At 56.4% G+C, this 13712-nt stretch overlaps 1 protein-coding gene across 2 annotated transcripts in view; it reads left to right on the forward strand.

The window, feature by feature from the left end:
- CTIF (cap binding complex dependent translation initiation factor) overlaps nt 1–13712 on the forward strand; it is a 220656-nt gene that overhangs the window by 179291 nt on the left and 27653 nt on the right. For both annotated transcript variants that reach the window (XM_055129445.1, XM_055129446.1), the window contains exon 10: nt 6172–6327. In XM_055129445.1, the coding sequence (XP_054985420.1) occupies nt 6172–6327 (156 nt within the window). The remainder of the gene's footprint in view (nt 1–6171; nt 6328–13712) is intronic.

The raw sequence follows: 13712 nt of genomic DNA on the forward strand, positions 1-13712 counted from the left end.
CAGGGGTTAGTTACTCCTTGATCTGCACTCAGGAATTACTCCTGGCAGTGCTCAGGGGACCCTATGGGATGCTGGGATTCAAACCCAGCTCGGCCACGTGCAAGGCAAACGCCCTACCCGCTGTGCTATCGCTCCAGCCCCTCAATGAGTTTTTCTGCATTAAAGTAATCTCACTGCTTAATCCTGTCATGCAGAGGTGTTGAGGGCTGGAGAGATGGTACAGCGGGGAGGGCATTTGCCTGGCACACAGTCAACCTGGGTTCTACCCCTGGCACCCCATCTGGTCCCCCAAGCACTGCCAGGAGTGAACTTTGAGCACAGAATCAGGACTAAGCCCTGAGCACCACCCAGTCTGACCCCCAAATATATTTTTTCTTTTTGGGTCACACCCGGCAATGCACAGGGGTTACTCCTGGCTCTGCACTCGAGAATTACCCTTGGCAGTGCTCAGGGGACCATATGGGATGCTGGGAATCGAACCCGGGTCGGCCGCGTGCAAGGCAAATGCTCTCCCCGCTGTGCTATCGCTCCAACCCCTGACCCCCAAATTTTAAAAATGTTGTTTTTAGTGTCTTTCTCCATCTAAATACTCTTATTAGGCGTTAATATCTCTGGCTAATCCTCATCATTGCTAAGAGTTCTCTTGGGGGTTTCAGGCCTATAATCGTATCAAACCATTTGACCTCCTCCTCTCCAAGGGTCATGGGTGCTACTGTTTTATTCATCACGTGTATTGATACGATATGTGACGTTATAGATTTTCCGATACTCCATCATCCTTGCCTCCCTGGGATAAAATCTGTTGGGTTCTAATGGGTCGTCTTGCAAGTGCTCCCTCTGGGGCCTCCCCGTCCGCCCGCTGCCGGGAGATCAGCCCGTACTGCTCTTTCTTCCCGTTCTGAGATTTCATGAATACAGAAGTGTAAAACACTTGCTTTTGTCTGTGTTCTTCCTCACTAGGTAGCACTGCAGCTGTTTGATTATTAAGGGCTAGGGTTTTTCCTTTTTAAGGATATATCTTTACCTGTCATTATCTTTGGCCACATCCCACAAAGCTGATCACTCTTATTTCCAAAAGAATGTATTGTATATTTGATTTCTTTTGGGGGGAAGGCCTTTGGTGCTCAGGGAGTACTTTCAGCTCTGTGTTTAGGGGTCACCCCCAGCAGTGCTCAGGGGACTGTGGTGTACTGGGGACTGAACCCAGAACCCCATCGTGCAAGCATGTGCCCTGCCTGTGAACCTTCCCTTCAGTTCTGATTCCATCTTTCTTTGGGAGCACACATTTTAATCACTCAAGAATCTTCATTTCAATCACCCAAGAGTACATTTTGACCACCCAAGTCACCTTTAAAATAATTATTTTTTTTCTTTCTTTTTGGGTCATACCCGACGATGCACAGGGGTTACTCCTGGCTCTCCACTCAGGAATTACACCTGGCAGTGCTCAGAGGACCACATGGGATGCTGGGAATAGAACCCAGGTCGGCCATGTGCAAGGCAAACGCCCTGCCCGCTGTGCTATCTCTCCAGCCCCTAAAATAATTATTAAGTCTTAGTTCAAATATGTATACTGTCCACGATTTGAAATTTTAATAGTTGCATCTTACAGTGAGACTAGTTTATTGCATTAATTACATTGTTAATTAATGACATTATTCAAATCATGCAATTTGTTGATTTTTCCTTGTTCATTTTTCCACCCAGTGCTGTTGGTTTTATTTCTCATTATTTTCCTTGTGTTTCAATAGCTTTTGTTGGTGTGTTTTGAGCCTGTGCTGTCTGGAGTTTCCCGTTATCCATTGTGGATTGTCTAGTCTTCTCCATAGAAACAGCTTTATTTTTATTATTCACTTTTATCTTGAAAATGACTTGGATTTTCTGGTTCTTTAATTATACTTTCTTTTGCCCATCCACCCCTTAATTCTATAGATTCTATTTTCAAGTCTGCTCATCCTAGTACACTTTTGTTGTTGTTGTTGTTATTGTTGTTATTGGGGGGTTAGGGAGGAGGTGGTGTTCAGGGACCACCACACCTGGGCAGGGCTCAGGGGACCATAAGGGATGAGGGGATCAGAACCGCATCAGATCCACTCAGGATGAGCACCCCACCTGCTGTACCAGCCTCCATCCCCTTTGGCCATTTATTTTTTCTTTTTTCTTTTTTTTTTTTGGCTTTTTGGGTCACACCCGGCAATGCTCAGGAATTACTCCTGGCAGTAGTACTCAGGGGACCATATGGGATGCTGGGGATTGAACCTGGGTTGGCCATGTGCAAGGCAAACGCCCTCCCCGCTGTGCTATTACTCCAGCCCCCCCCCTTTGGCCATTTCTTGTCCCCCTTACCCGCCCTTTGCTGTTGTGGCAAGGACGGGGGTTACACGGGCTTGGTCCTGGTGCTCCCACACACCCTCCCCGAAGCTCACATCCCTGGAGCTGGTCTGCACTGTAGGCTTGGTGCGGGGTGCAGGGGCGGAGTGCCTGCACGCCACTGACGGTGCCCAGCGGCCACACACTGCAGGACGGTGCTCACTGGCCACGTGGGCAGCAGGGGCCAGACTGCTGCTTGGACACTGAGCCGTCCCAGACCCCAGCCCTTGGGGATTTAGGCTGGGCTCTTCAGGCCCAATGGCGCTGCAGTTCCTAGTCAAAGTACATTTTTCTTTTTTTTTTTTTGCTTTTTGGGTCACACCTGGCGATGCACAGGGGTTCCTCCTGGGTCTGCACTCAGGAATTACTCCTGGCGGTGCTCAGGGGACCATATGGGATGCTGGGATCCAAACCCGGGTCGGCCGTGTGCAAGGCAAACACCCTACCCACTGTGCTATCGCTCCAGAACCCAAAGTACATTTTTAAATGTCTTCTTTTAAAGATGATTTCTGATTTTCTTACTCCATCTTGATCATGTTTTGACTCCAAATGGTAATTTCTTACTTTGACTTAACTTCCCGAGCTTACCTTCAGTTTTCACTTCTGGTCCATCTGTCCTATGATTTCCTCTGGATTGAGTGATACATTATTCACTGGAGCATGCGTTAAAGAAAACCATTGCTTTGGGCACAGCGGGTAGGGCACTCGCCTCACACACAGCCAATCCAGTTTCAGTCCCCGGCATCCCATGTGACTCCCCCAGGCACCGCCAGGAGTAACTCCTGAGTGCAGAGCCAGAAGCAACCCCTGAGCATGGCCGGGTGTGACTCAAAGAACCCCCCCCCCCGCCTCCCCACCAAAAAAAAAATCCCAGAATATCTTAGATTTTTCAAATTGTCTTTAGTTATAGTTAACCAAAAAAAAGATAAACATAAAGTTTGCCATCAACTATTCCCTAGTGTCTGACTTAGTTATAAACGTGCAGTCATGGGGCTGGAGCGATAGCACAGCGGGTAGGGCATTTGCCTTGCACGTGGCCAACCCGGGTTCGATTCCCAGCATCCCATATGGTCCCCTGAGCACCGCCAGGGGTGATTACTGAGTGCAGAGCCAGGAGTAACCCCTGTGCATCGCCGGGTGTGACCAAAAAAGAATAATAATAATAATAATAATAATAATAATAATAATAAATAAACGTGCAGTCACGTTGTCACACAATCCATCTCTAAACTCCGTTTCTCATTTTACCACAACTCTTCATTCCTTTTGTCTACCTGGGCCCCGTGGCTTCCCAAGCTCCATTCTATCTCTGGGAATCTCAGCTGTCTCCCTCCCAGTCAAAGTGGCTCTTAAGGGCCCAGGTTTGGGTGGACAAGCACGTCCCTTGCATGCATGAGGCCCTGAGTTCTGCCCCCAACACTGCATGTCCCACCCCTCCCTCCAGCGCTGTTGAGCGTGGCCCCCACAATATCAATTTTTTTAAGTGGAATAAAAAGAAAAAAGTGGGGGGAAAATGTTCCTTCTTTTGTGACTGGCTTGTTTCCCTTCTTATCATGTCCCTGTGGTTCACCTACGTGACATTATCAGAACTCCCTTCCTCTTCGGGGCTGAGTAATATTCCTTTGTGCGTCCGTGCTGCCCATCCATCCATGTGTGGGCTTGGGCCTTGCTTCCACCTCGTAGCTGTTGGAGAGGCCGCTGCCCTGGCCACGAAGGGTTTCACTGTCTTGTGAAGCTCTCACTCTCCGTTGCTGGGCCCTAGGGCACCTCTAGACTTCATGTCTTGAGGAAGCTCGAGCTAGTTTCCCATGGCAGCTGTTCTGTGGAGTGTTTTGAAAGATAAGCATGTAGGTGGGGATTTTTTTGTTGTTGTTGTTCAAAAACATTTGCTTATGTAAGACGTCTCTGCCGCACTCGCTTTCTGCTCCATGTGGTCCTTTCTGCCAAACAGAGGAATATGTTCCTTCGACATCTGAATTTTATAGATATAGAAGAAGTAGAAGGCCAACCGTATTTTTGTTCCTTTGTTTAAAAAATAAATAAATAAATAAATAACACAAGGGTGTTTTTTTTTTCCCCCCTTCAGAGCTGTTTTTAGAAGTTTTCCCCTTTCCTTCAAATGAAAAAAAGAAAGTTTTCCTGCTGAGTACAAATGGTGGGAACACGGCAGGCCCTTGTCGCTGGAAGGCCTAGTTCTTCCTTGTTTTGCCTTTTTTTGTTTTTTTTTTTGTTGTTTGCTTCAGGTTGTTTGCAGCTCGCTCTGTCCCGTGCGTGTGGCTGCCCTCTGTGGAGGTGCCTGTCACAGCCATGGGCGTGTGGCCTGGCTCCATGGTGCCACTCGCTTTTCGTTCCTCGCCCCGTGTTCATCGCTGTCCCCGGCGCCCGGCTCCTTCTCCCGCCTGCCTTCTCCGCAGCTGTCCCTCCGGCCCCCACGCTGGCCCCTCCCGCCTCTGTTCACCTGCCCCTTCAGTTCCTCCTTCCCGTCGATCATCACCTGCCCCCGGCCCCGGCTCACACTTTGTGTCCACCTAAGATTTAGCTCGTCGCCATTCCTTCTCGGCCTTCTCTGTTGGGTCTGTGGTGGAGGTGGAGGCCGGGGAGCTTCCAGGGAGGACCTTTGTGCCTCCACAGAAGGACCTCAGGGTGCGGGAGGAGGGTCCTGACTGGGCTCCAACCCTTCCCGTGCCAGGGACCGGGCACTGTGCGGCCGCGGAGCCCACGTGCACTGCCACCAAGCCCCATCCTGGCCCCGTGATTCTCTCCTGTGACCCGTCTTCTCACCTACCACAGGACCCCGTTTCGGGAGCAAAATTCATTCCAAGGAAATCAGCTTACAAGCGTGTGAAGTGTTCATATGCTTGAGGGGGTCGGTTTTGTTTGATTTTTTTCCGTTGTGCCTCACCCAGCGCGGTGCTTAGAGATTGCTCCTGGCTCTCATTCCTGGCAGCCGTCAGGGAGCCCTAGGAGGCGACTGAACCTGAAACCCTTGGCCACGTGCCAGGCAAGCGCCCTACCCACTGGGCTATCTCTCTGGCCCCTGGGGGTTCTGTGTTGTTCTGCACCAACCACCAGAGTGCCTTGTGGCTGCTGTTCTCGCGGACATGAGCTCTCGCACGTTTTGCACAAGGAGCCTTTTAGGGTTTGGTGTTTATCGTTGTCGGCATTTGCAGAGGACGCATTTCCCGAGGTCGCCAGCTAGGCCCGAGTTTCCCCGCCTCCTTGATGCTCGCTGCTCCCTCGCCTCTGCCTGCAAAACTCCATGGCTCTCGTGGGTCCCTCAGGGACCCCCTTGGGCATGCTCAGTGTCTGCTGGGGTTAACGCTCCCCTCCTCAGACACCTTAAGCCGGCGGGTGACGCCGGGGCCCCCACTGTCCCGTCCCTGCTGGCTGGCAGCCCCACACGGAGCCTCCAGCCCAGAGCAGCGCCCGAGTGCCTGCCCGAGAGGACACAGCTCAGTGCCCAGCTCAGATGCAGTTTTGGAAACTCCTGCTCCGGCTTCTCGCTGCCCCGCTGGCCTTAGCCTCTGACCGGCCCCGGAGCACCCGCGAGGAAGGTGCCGATGCGCCCTGGGCGGAGGGTGGCACTGCCCACGTCTCAGCCTCCCCAGTGGCAGCGCGTTAGCTGACCGGCTCTCCACGCACCCCCCTCACAGAGCTGGCCTCGGCCCTCCTGCGTGTGCGTCCACGGGCGTTCCCGTGGAGCTCGGGCGGGGCGGCTCGCCCGCGGGAAGGGCCGGAGGGACGGGGGTCCCGCAGGGCCGGGCAGCGCGTGGCCTCACCCGGTGTTCTGTGCCTCCGCAGAAGGACTTCACGGTGCGGGAGGAGCTGCAGCAGCAGGACGTGGAGCGCTGGCTGGGCTTCGTCACCTTCCTGTGCCAGGTGTTCGGCACCATGCGGAGCAGCACCGGGGAGCCCTTCCGCGTGCTCGTCTGCCCCATCTATACCTGCCTCAGGGAGGTAAGAACACACACACACACACACACACACACACACACACACACACACACACACCCCACCTCAGGGAGGTGAGAGACCCCCCCATCGACACCTGCCTCAGGAGGTAAGAACACACCCCCCCACACACACCCGCCTCAGAGAGTTGAGAGACCCCTATAACTGCCTCAGGGAGGTGGGAGTCCCCCTCTGCCCGCCCCCGCCTCAGGGAGGTAAGAGCCCCCCCTCCCCACCTCAGGGAGGTGAGAGTCCCCCCACACCTGCCTCAGGGAGGTAAGAGCCCCCCCACACCTGCCTCAGGGAGGTAAGAGCCCCCCACACCTGCCTCAGGGAGGTAAGCGCCCCCCCACACCTGCCTCAGGGAGGTAAGAACACACACCCCCCTCAGGGAGGTGAGAGTCCCTCATCGACACCTGCCTCAGTGAGGTGAGAGTCCCCCTATATCTACCTCAGGGAGGTGAGAGCCCCCCACGCCCATCCACACATGCCCGGGAGCTCAGAGCCCTGCGGCTGGGCTGGCCACCCTGGGCCACACCCGGATGACCCACTCAGGGAGTGACGGCCCCTCCGTCCTCCCCCTCCATCGGGAGAGCGGCAGCCCCACTGCTGGCCCTAAAGCCAGGGTTTTCTTTCCTGGCGTTCCGAAAGGGCAGTGTGCCCTTTCACCTGCCGAGGGGATGTTCTAACTCGGCCCCTCGGCTGTCTGCGAGTGGGGGCCGACCTGAGGCAGCGGGGGCGGGGGTAGAGGGGTGAGTGAGTCTCGGGGGTGGCTTGCTTTCCCACCGAATTCCTTGCATGTTGGGGGAAGGTGGGTCACACCAAAAGATGAGGATCTGACTTAGTGCCTGAGCGCTCCCTTGACTGCTGACTCCGCCACTGTCCAATGAATGAAGGAAGGAATGAATGAATGAAAGTTGGACAAAGCAAGAATTTGGTGGGGAGGGGGCTGGAGCGATAGCACAGTGGGTAGGGTGTTTGTGTTGCACGTGGCCGACCCGGGTTCAATTCCCAGCATCCCATATGATCCCCCGAGCACTGCCAGGGGTAATTCCTGAGTGCAGAGCCAGGAGTGACCCCTGAGCATCACCAGGTGTGACCCAAAAATCCAAAAAAAAAAAAAAAAAAAAAAGAATTTGGTGGGAAGCTTGCCGTCAGGGCCTGGCTTTAGAAGGTGGCGGGGACAGAAACACAAATGGCACAGGGGGCTGTCAGCGTGTCGCCCACTGAGACACAGGTGAGAGTAAGGGGCCTTTGTGCTTCTTGTCCTCTTTCCAACCCAGAGCCAGCATGAGGCCGAGTGGGAAGGACGCAGGTGCCTCACGAGCTGACCTATGGGTCCTGCTTTCGGCGGGGGGAGGGAAGCTGAGGGGTGGGATAGGGAGCTGCCCAGGCGCTTATACTCCTGGCTGGGAAGCCCGGGGTCTCCAGGGAGGGGGGTGCATCCTGGAGAGAGGCGAGGACGGGAGCCAGGGAGGCGGCCAGCCAGGGGGGTGTGGGCCGGGGAAGGTTCTGGAAGGCCCGTGCCCTTCCTATGCACTGCCCCTCCCACAGGGCTGGGTATGGCCACAGGGAGGTCCGGCCCCTGATTTCAGTGACCACCAAGCCGGAGGCCACATAGGGGCACCCTGGAGACCGGGTCAAGGTGCTCGTGGTGTGTGTCTGGGAGAGGCTCAGAGTGAGACGTGAGGTCGGGGACAGTTTTGTGTGCCTTCCCCTGTTGTTATGGAGGTGCTGGTCTGTGATTCTGTCGATGAGAGCGGCCTGTGCCCATGGCCCCAGCACCACGCCCACCCGCAGGGTGCCCGCTCCCTCCACCCCCCGGGCCCCTCCCGTCCGCATACGCCCAGTTCCGGGGGCAGGACCCGAAGCCCTGCTGCTTGGACCCCTCGCCGGCGGCAGAGCCCTGTGGTTCTGGAGGTGACGTGACCGACACACCTAGAGAGGGAGTAAAGCTCAGAGACTGACGTTCCCGGGAAGGGGTGGGGGCCCCTGGGTACGGGTGCCCGACAGTCTGAGGCGGCAGGTCCCTTTGGTGCCTCGGCCAGCCCCGGCAAACCCCGCTCGACTCAGCCTGGGCCACCCAGCCCAGACAGACCCAGACGGGGGCCCGTGCCCATGGGCTCCCGGGTCAGCGTCTGCCACCCGCACTCCAGTGGCCCCGTGCCCCTCCCCGCCCGGACAGCTCCGGGCCTTAGAAACGGCGGTTCTGGGAGCTGGAGAGATAGCACAGCCTGTAGGGCGTTTGCCTTGCACGCGACCGACCTGGGTTCGAATCCCAGCATCCCATATGGTCCCCTGAGCACCGCCAGGGGTGATTCCTGAGTGCAGAGCCAGAGAGTAACCCCTGTGCATCGCCGGGTGTGACCCAAAAAGCAAAAAAAAAAAAAAAAAAAAAAAGGCGGTTCTAGGGCTGCGACCTGGACTGGCCCCCAAGTCCGTCCCACCCGTAGGACCCGGCGCCTGCCCTTGTTCTTGTCGCCCGCCCCGGCAGGACACAGGCCTGGGCCGGGGCCTGGCTGCCAGGACACTTCTGGCACCTGGGGCTCAGGCGGTGTGGGCCGCTGGCCGCTGGCGTGAGATGCGGAAGGTGCGGGCAGGTCTGGGCACCCGTCCCGGGCACGGGCCCCTGCTGCGCTCATGACAAAGTCCCAGATAAAAGGGTGGCGGCGGGGGGAGCCAGGAGCCGGCGCTCCCAGCCGGCAGCACCCTGACTCAAAGGCGCCTGGGCCGCCTCTCAAGGCTGCTGGAGGGGGGTGTGGACGGGAGGTGTGGCGGGGGCAGGGCCGAGCGGGGAGAGGAGCCGCTGGACCAGAGCCTGGAAGCAGGCCCCGGACTGGCCCTGGGCAGGCACCCTCTGGCCTGACTTAGGGCCTGGGTCCATCCCACGGGGACCACTGGCTTGAAACAGGGCCAGCCCACGGGGCCTGGCTCTCCCCCGGCTCAGCCCAGCTCTCAGCAGGCCCAGTCTCTGCCCCGTGGCCCTCAAGACCCCGGGTGCCTTTCCCGCCACGCTCCTGCTGGCTGGGCTGAGTGGACCGTTCTCTGGCTCCCTCACACCCTTGGACGTCAGGCTGGAGGTTTCTCTCTTCCTAGCCTGGACACCACCTCCCCACGCAGCTCCCCCGCCCGTGCCCAGTCCCCCAGGGCCTGACCTCCAGCTCCCCTGCATGGGGGGACCCATCAGCTCCAATCGGGGTCCATAGCGGCCCCCTGTGCCCTGGGAAAGGCTTTCTCCAGAGTGCCCCAGGCTGTCGTTTCTCCTCAATCTTTTGGGTCAAACCTGGTGATGCTCGAGGGCTCCTCCTGGCTCTGCGCTTGGGGCTCAGGAATCGTTCCCGGAGGTGCTCAGGGAGGACCGTGTGGGACGCCGGGATCAAAGGCCAAGGCCCTCCCCGCTGTACTACCGCCCGGTCACTGTTGCTTCCCTTTGAATTCGCACGGCGCCCCGCAGAGCCCGTTTCTTTAGAGAGCAGAGAGATCAGGCAGCTTGCTCGGGCCACGTGGGCTGGCCGCAGGGTCCATCGTGCTGGTGTCCAGTTCTGAGCGCCCGGGTGCCCGCTCCTGAGCCCTCGGCTTCCGGGGCCTGCAAGCGGCGTGTCCGGCCTGGTTCTCCTCTCTGTCCAGTACCGGGGGCCTGCTCCGCGGCAGGGCCAGCGGAAGCTTTGTGGCATTGGTTCTGTTCGGGTTGTTGGGTGGCTTCGGGGTAGGGGGAGTCGTGCCCGTCCTGGGTGGGGGTTTCTCCTGGCTCTGTGCTGGGGGGCTCTCTCCTGGCGGTATTGCAGGGACCATGCCGTGTGGAGGCTCAAACTAAGCTTACCGCACCCAGAGCCTTGACCTGGCCCATTGGGTTCTCTCCCTGGCACCTGGGGTTTTTTTTGTTTGTTTGTTTGTTTTTTGCTTTTTGGGTCACACCCAGCAGTGCTCAGGGCTTACTCCTGGCTCTGCACTCAGGAATTACTCCTGGAGGTGCTTGGGGGACCATATGGGATGCCGGGGATCGAACCCGGGTCGGCCGCGTGCAAGGCAAACGCCCTACCCGCTGTGCTATCGCTCCAGCCCCTGGCACCTGGTTTTGTTTCTGCTCTGAGGAACGTGCCTGCAGTCCTTTAGGGGAGCCGGGGAAGAATCATTCTCGGAGAGGCCTTTTCTCGTTGACACACTGACCATTTTCAAAGGAACGGACAAGCTGCCCGGGCACCAGACGCTCTGGCTGTCTCCCACCCTGTGCCCGGGGCAGCTCTGGCGGGCATTTTCCTGGTATTTATTTCAACTTTTCCTGGTGCACGAGCACGCCCTGTGAGATGGGCGCACGGACAGCACTGGTCTCTGCAGGCCGTGTGGCACGGCAGGTGCCAGCTAGCACCGAGGCATCTGGCACAACTGAATGTAGGGCCCGGGGATTGGACCCCACCCCTGCCTCCTGCACCCCACCAACCCACCCTGGCTATGGCAACAGCCAGCGTTGCCTTTGCTTCTGTGACTCGCGCCCGTTCTGGCAGCCTGTGCCGGTGGGTGAGAGTGGGGGCCCTACCGCGGGAGTCTCAGGAATGTGTGTCCAGCGCACATTTTCCTTTGTCTTGCTGGAGGCCAGAAAGCTGAGCCATGCCCGGCACTACCCAGGGTCAGCTCTGGGCTCTGTTTGATGGTCGCTCACGGCGGTGATCAGGGAACCGTGCGTGGGGCCAGGATGAAACCGGGGTCAGCCATGTGCACAGCAGACGCCCAACCCGCTGTCCTGCCTCTCCGGCCCCTGGCCCCTTGATTTTAATTGTTTTGATTAAATACCCTGAGGAGACCTCTCCCTGCCATGGCCACTGTGTGCCCGACACACAAGAGTTTCTCTGAGCCAAAGAAAGAGTCCAGAGGCTAAGTTGCTTGCCTAGCATGAGCCTTGGCCATGGCCGTGGTTCAAATCCCAGCACCGCATATGGCACCACTAGGCATGTTCCTGGGCACAGCCAGGAGTGGCCCCTGAGCACCAAGTGTTGCCCAAAGACCAGCAACAGCGTTCTCACTTCTTCATGACCTCATCAATATTGGGTATCTTTGTCAGCCGGGCAGGCCTAAGCTTTTTTGTTTGTTTGGTGCTCAGGGTAATAGCCATCAGACAGGTGTGAGTTGGGGTGTGTTGTTGTTGTAGTATTTTTTTGGGGGGCGCACACCTACTTGTGTACTTCAAGGGTCATTTCTGGCAAAGCTTAAAAAACTGTATGGGGGCTGGAGTGATAGTACAGTGGGTAGGGCGTTTGCCTTGCATACGGCCAACCCGGGTTCGATCCCCGGCCTCCCATATGGTCCCCCAGCACTGCTAGGAGTAATTCTTGAGTGCATGAGCCAGGAGCAACCCCTGAGCATCGCTGGGTGTGACAAAGAAAGAAAGACAGAAGGAAGGAAGGAAGGAAGGAAGGAAGGAAGGAAGGAAGGAAGGAAGGAAGGAAGGAAGGAAGGAAGGAAGGAAGGAAGGAAGGAAGGAAGGAAGGAAGGAAGGGAAGAAGGAAGGAAAAGAAAGAAAGAAAGAAAGAAAGAAAGAAAGAAAGAAAGAAAGAAAGAAAGAAAGAAAGAAAGAAAGAAGGAAGGAAGGAAGGAAGGAAGGAAGGAAGGAAGGAAGGAAGGAAGGAAGGAAGGAAGGAAGAATTGTGTGGTTCCAGGGAGCAGAGCTGAGTGGGCCTCATACAAGGTAGCCGCCCAACGCACTGAGTTCTCTCCCCAGCCACTAAGCTGGCTTTGATTTGCTTCCCACTAGGGATTCCTGGCCTTGAGCTTCTTTTCGGGTATCTGCTGGCCATGGCACGTCTTCTCTGGGAGAATATTTAAAAAGTTCTGAAGGTGGTTCGCCGTTGGGTCGTAGCAGTCCGTGTGTGATTTGAACAGTCACCCCGTCTCAAAGATGCGGCTTCCTCTTCCGCTGGCCGGTGGCTTCCCTCGCTGTCCAGGCTCTCTCGGCTTCCTGTTGTCCCACGAAGCTTTTGTGCTTTTGGTGTCTTGGCCAAGAAATCCCTGCCAAAAACCAAGGTCATAAGGCCTGCCCCCTTTGTTTTCCTCAAGGACTGACGGCTTCAGGGCTGAGGTTTCAGTCTTGCAGGCACGTTTGGTTTCTCCCTGGGGAGCCAGGAAGGTTCGGTCTCATTCTTCGGCCTTCAGATAGCCAGTGTTCCCACCACGATAGGTCCAAGGACGATTCTGTGTCCACGTCAGGTTTGCTCTGCCCCCTGGGAGGTAGAGTTTGACCTAAACGCATGGGTTTATTTCCGGGCTCTCCAGGGTGACCCATTGATCGGAGGGAAACAAGGTTTTTCTATTCCTACACGCCCCCCAAATTCACTGGAATTTTAACAGGGATTGCGTTGAGCTTGGTGACACTGTATTGATTGCATGGATCGGTGAAGGTCCACGTCAAACTGTGGGTCACTCTGGGCGGTGTTGACATTGCAGCCATATTAAGCCTTCCGGTCCAAATTCAGGAACAAACAGGACAGGGGTGTCCAGTCTCCCCACTCAGCTCAGCATAGTACAGGAAGCCCTTGCCGAAGTAATTAAGCAAGAAAAAAGAATCGGAAGGCAGGGGCTGGGGCAATAGCACAGCGGGTACGGCGTTTGCCTTGCACACAGCCGACCCGGGTTCGATTCCCAGCATCCCATCTGGTCCCCTGAGCACTGCCAGGAGTAATTCCTGAGTGCAAAGCAGGAGTAACCCCTGCACATTGCCGGGTGTGACCCCCCCCAAAAAAAATAATCAGAAGGCACTCATGCAAATATGAAGGAAAGAAGGAAAATGCCATCTGTGTGATTTTGTCATAGAAACCCCCTAAGACCCCCATGCTGGAAAAAGGGAAGGGGGAAAAAGTTGCACTAATAAATGAATCCAGTTAAATCAGCATGATAAATCGACAAACAAAAATCAGTAAGGGACCAGAAAGGTCGTACAGCAGGGAGGGTGCATGCCCTGCTTGCATCTGGCCCTGGTTCCACCCCTGGCACCCCATAGCATCCCCCGAATGCCACCAGGAGTGAGCCCTGAGTGCAGAGTCAGGAGTTAGCCCTGAGCACTGTTGGATTTGCTCCCCAACGCCGCCTCCCCTCCCTCCCCCCCCCAAAAGAAATCAAACACATTTCTTTTGTTTGCTTGGGGGCCACACCCCAGTGATGCTCAGGGGTTGCTCCTGGCTCTGGGCTGAGTCTGGTGGTGCTCAGGGGACCCGGTGGGCTGCTGGGGGTGGAGCCTGCCCCATGTGCGAGGCGAGTGCCTGGTCAGCTGCACCGTCTCCTTGGCCCCTGCGTCGCTTGTCTGCACAGTAACAGCAAACATTTTGGAAAGGAAATCAGAAGAGGGGTCCGGTTTCCCAGAGCATCCCCCCCAAAGCGGGGGAAAGATATAACTCAGAATGAAA

The sequence above is a fragment of the Sorex araneus genome, chromosome 2, assembly GCF_027595985.1.
Source record: "Sorex araneus isolate mSorAra2 chromosome 2, mSorAra2.pri, whole genome shotgun sequence".
NCBI lineage: Eukaryota > Metazoa > Chordata > Mammalia > Eulipotyphla > Soricidae > Sorex > Sorex araneus.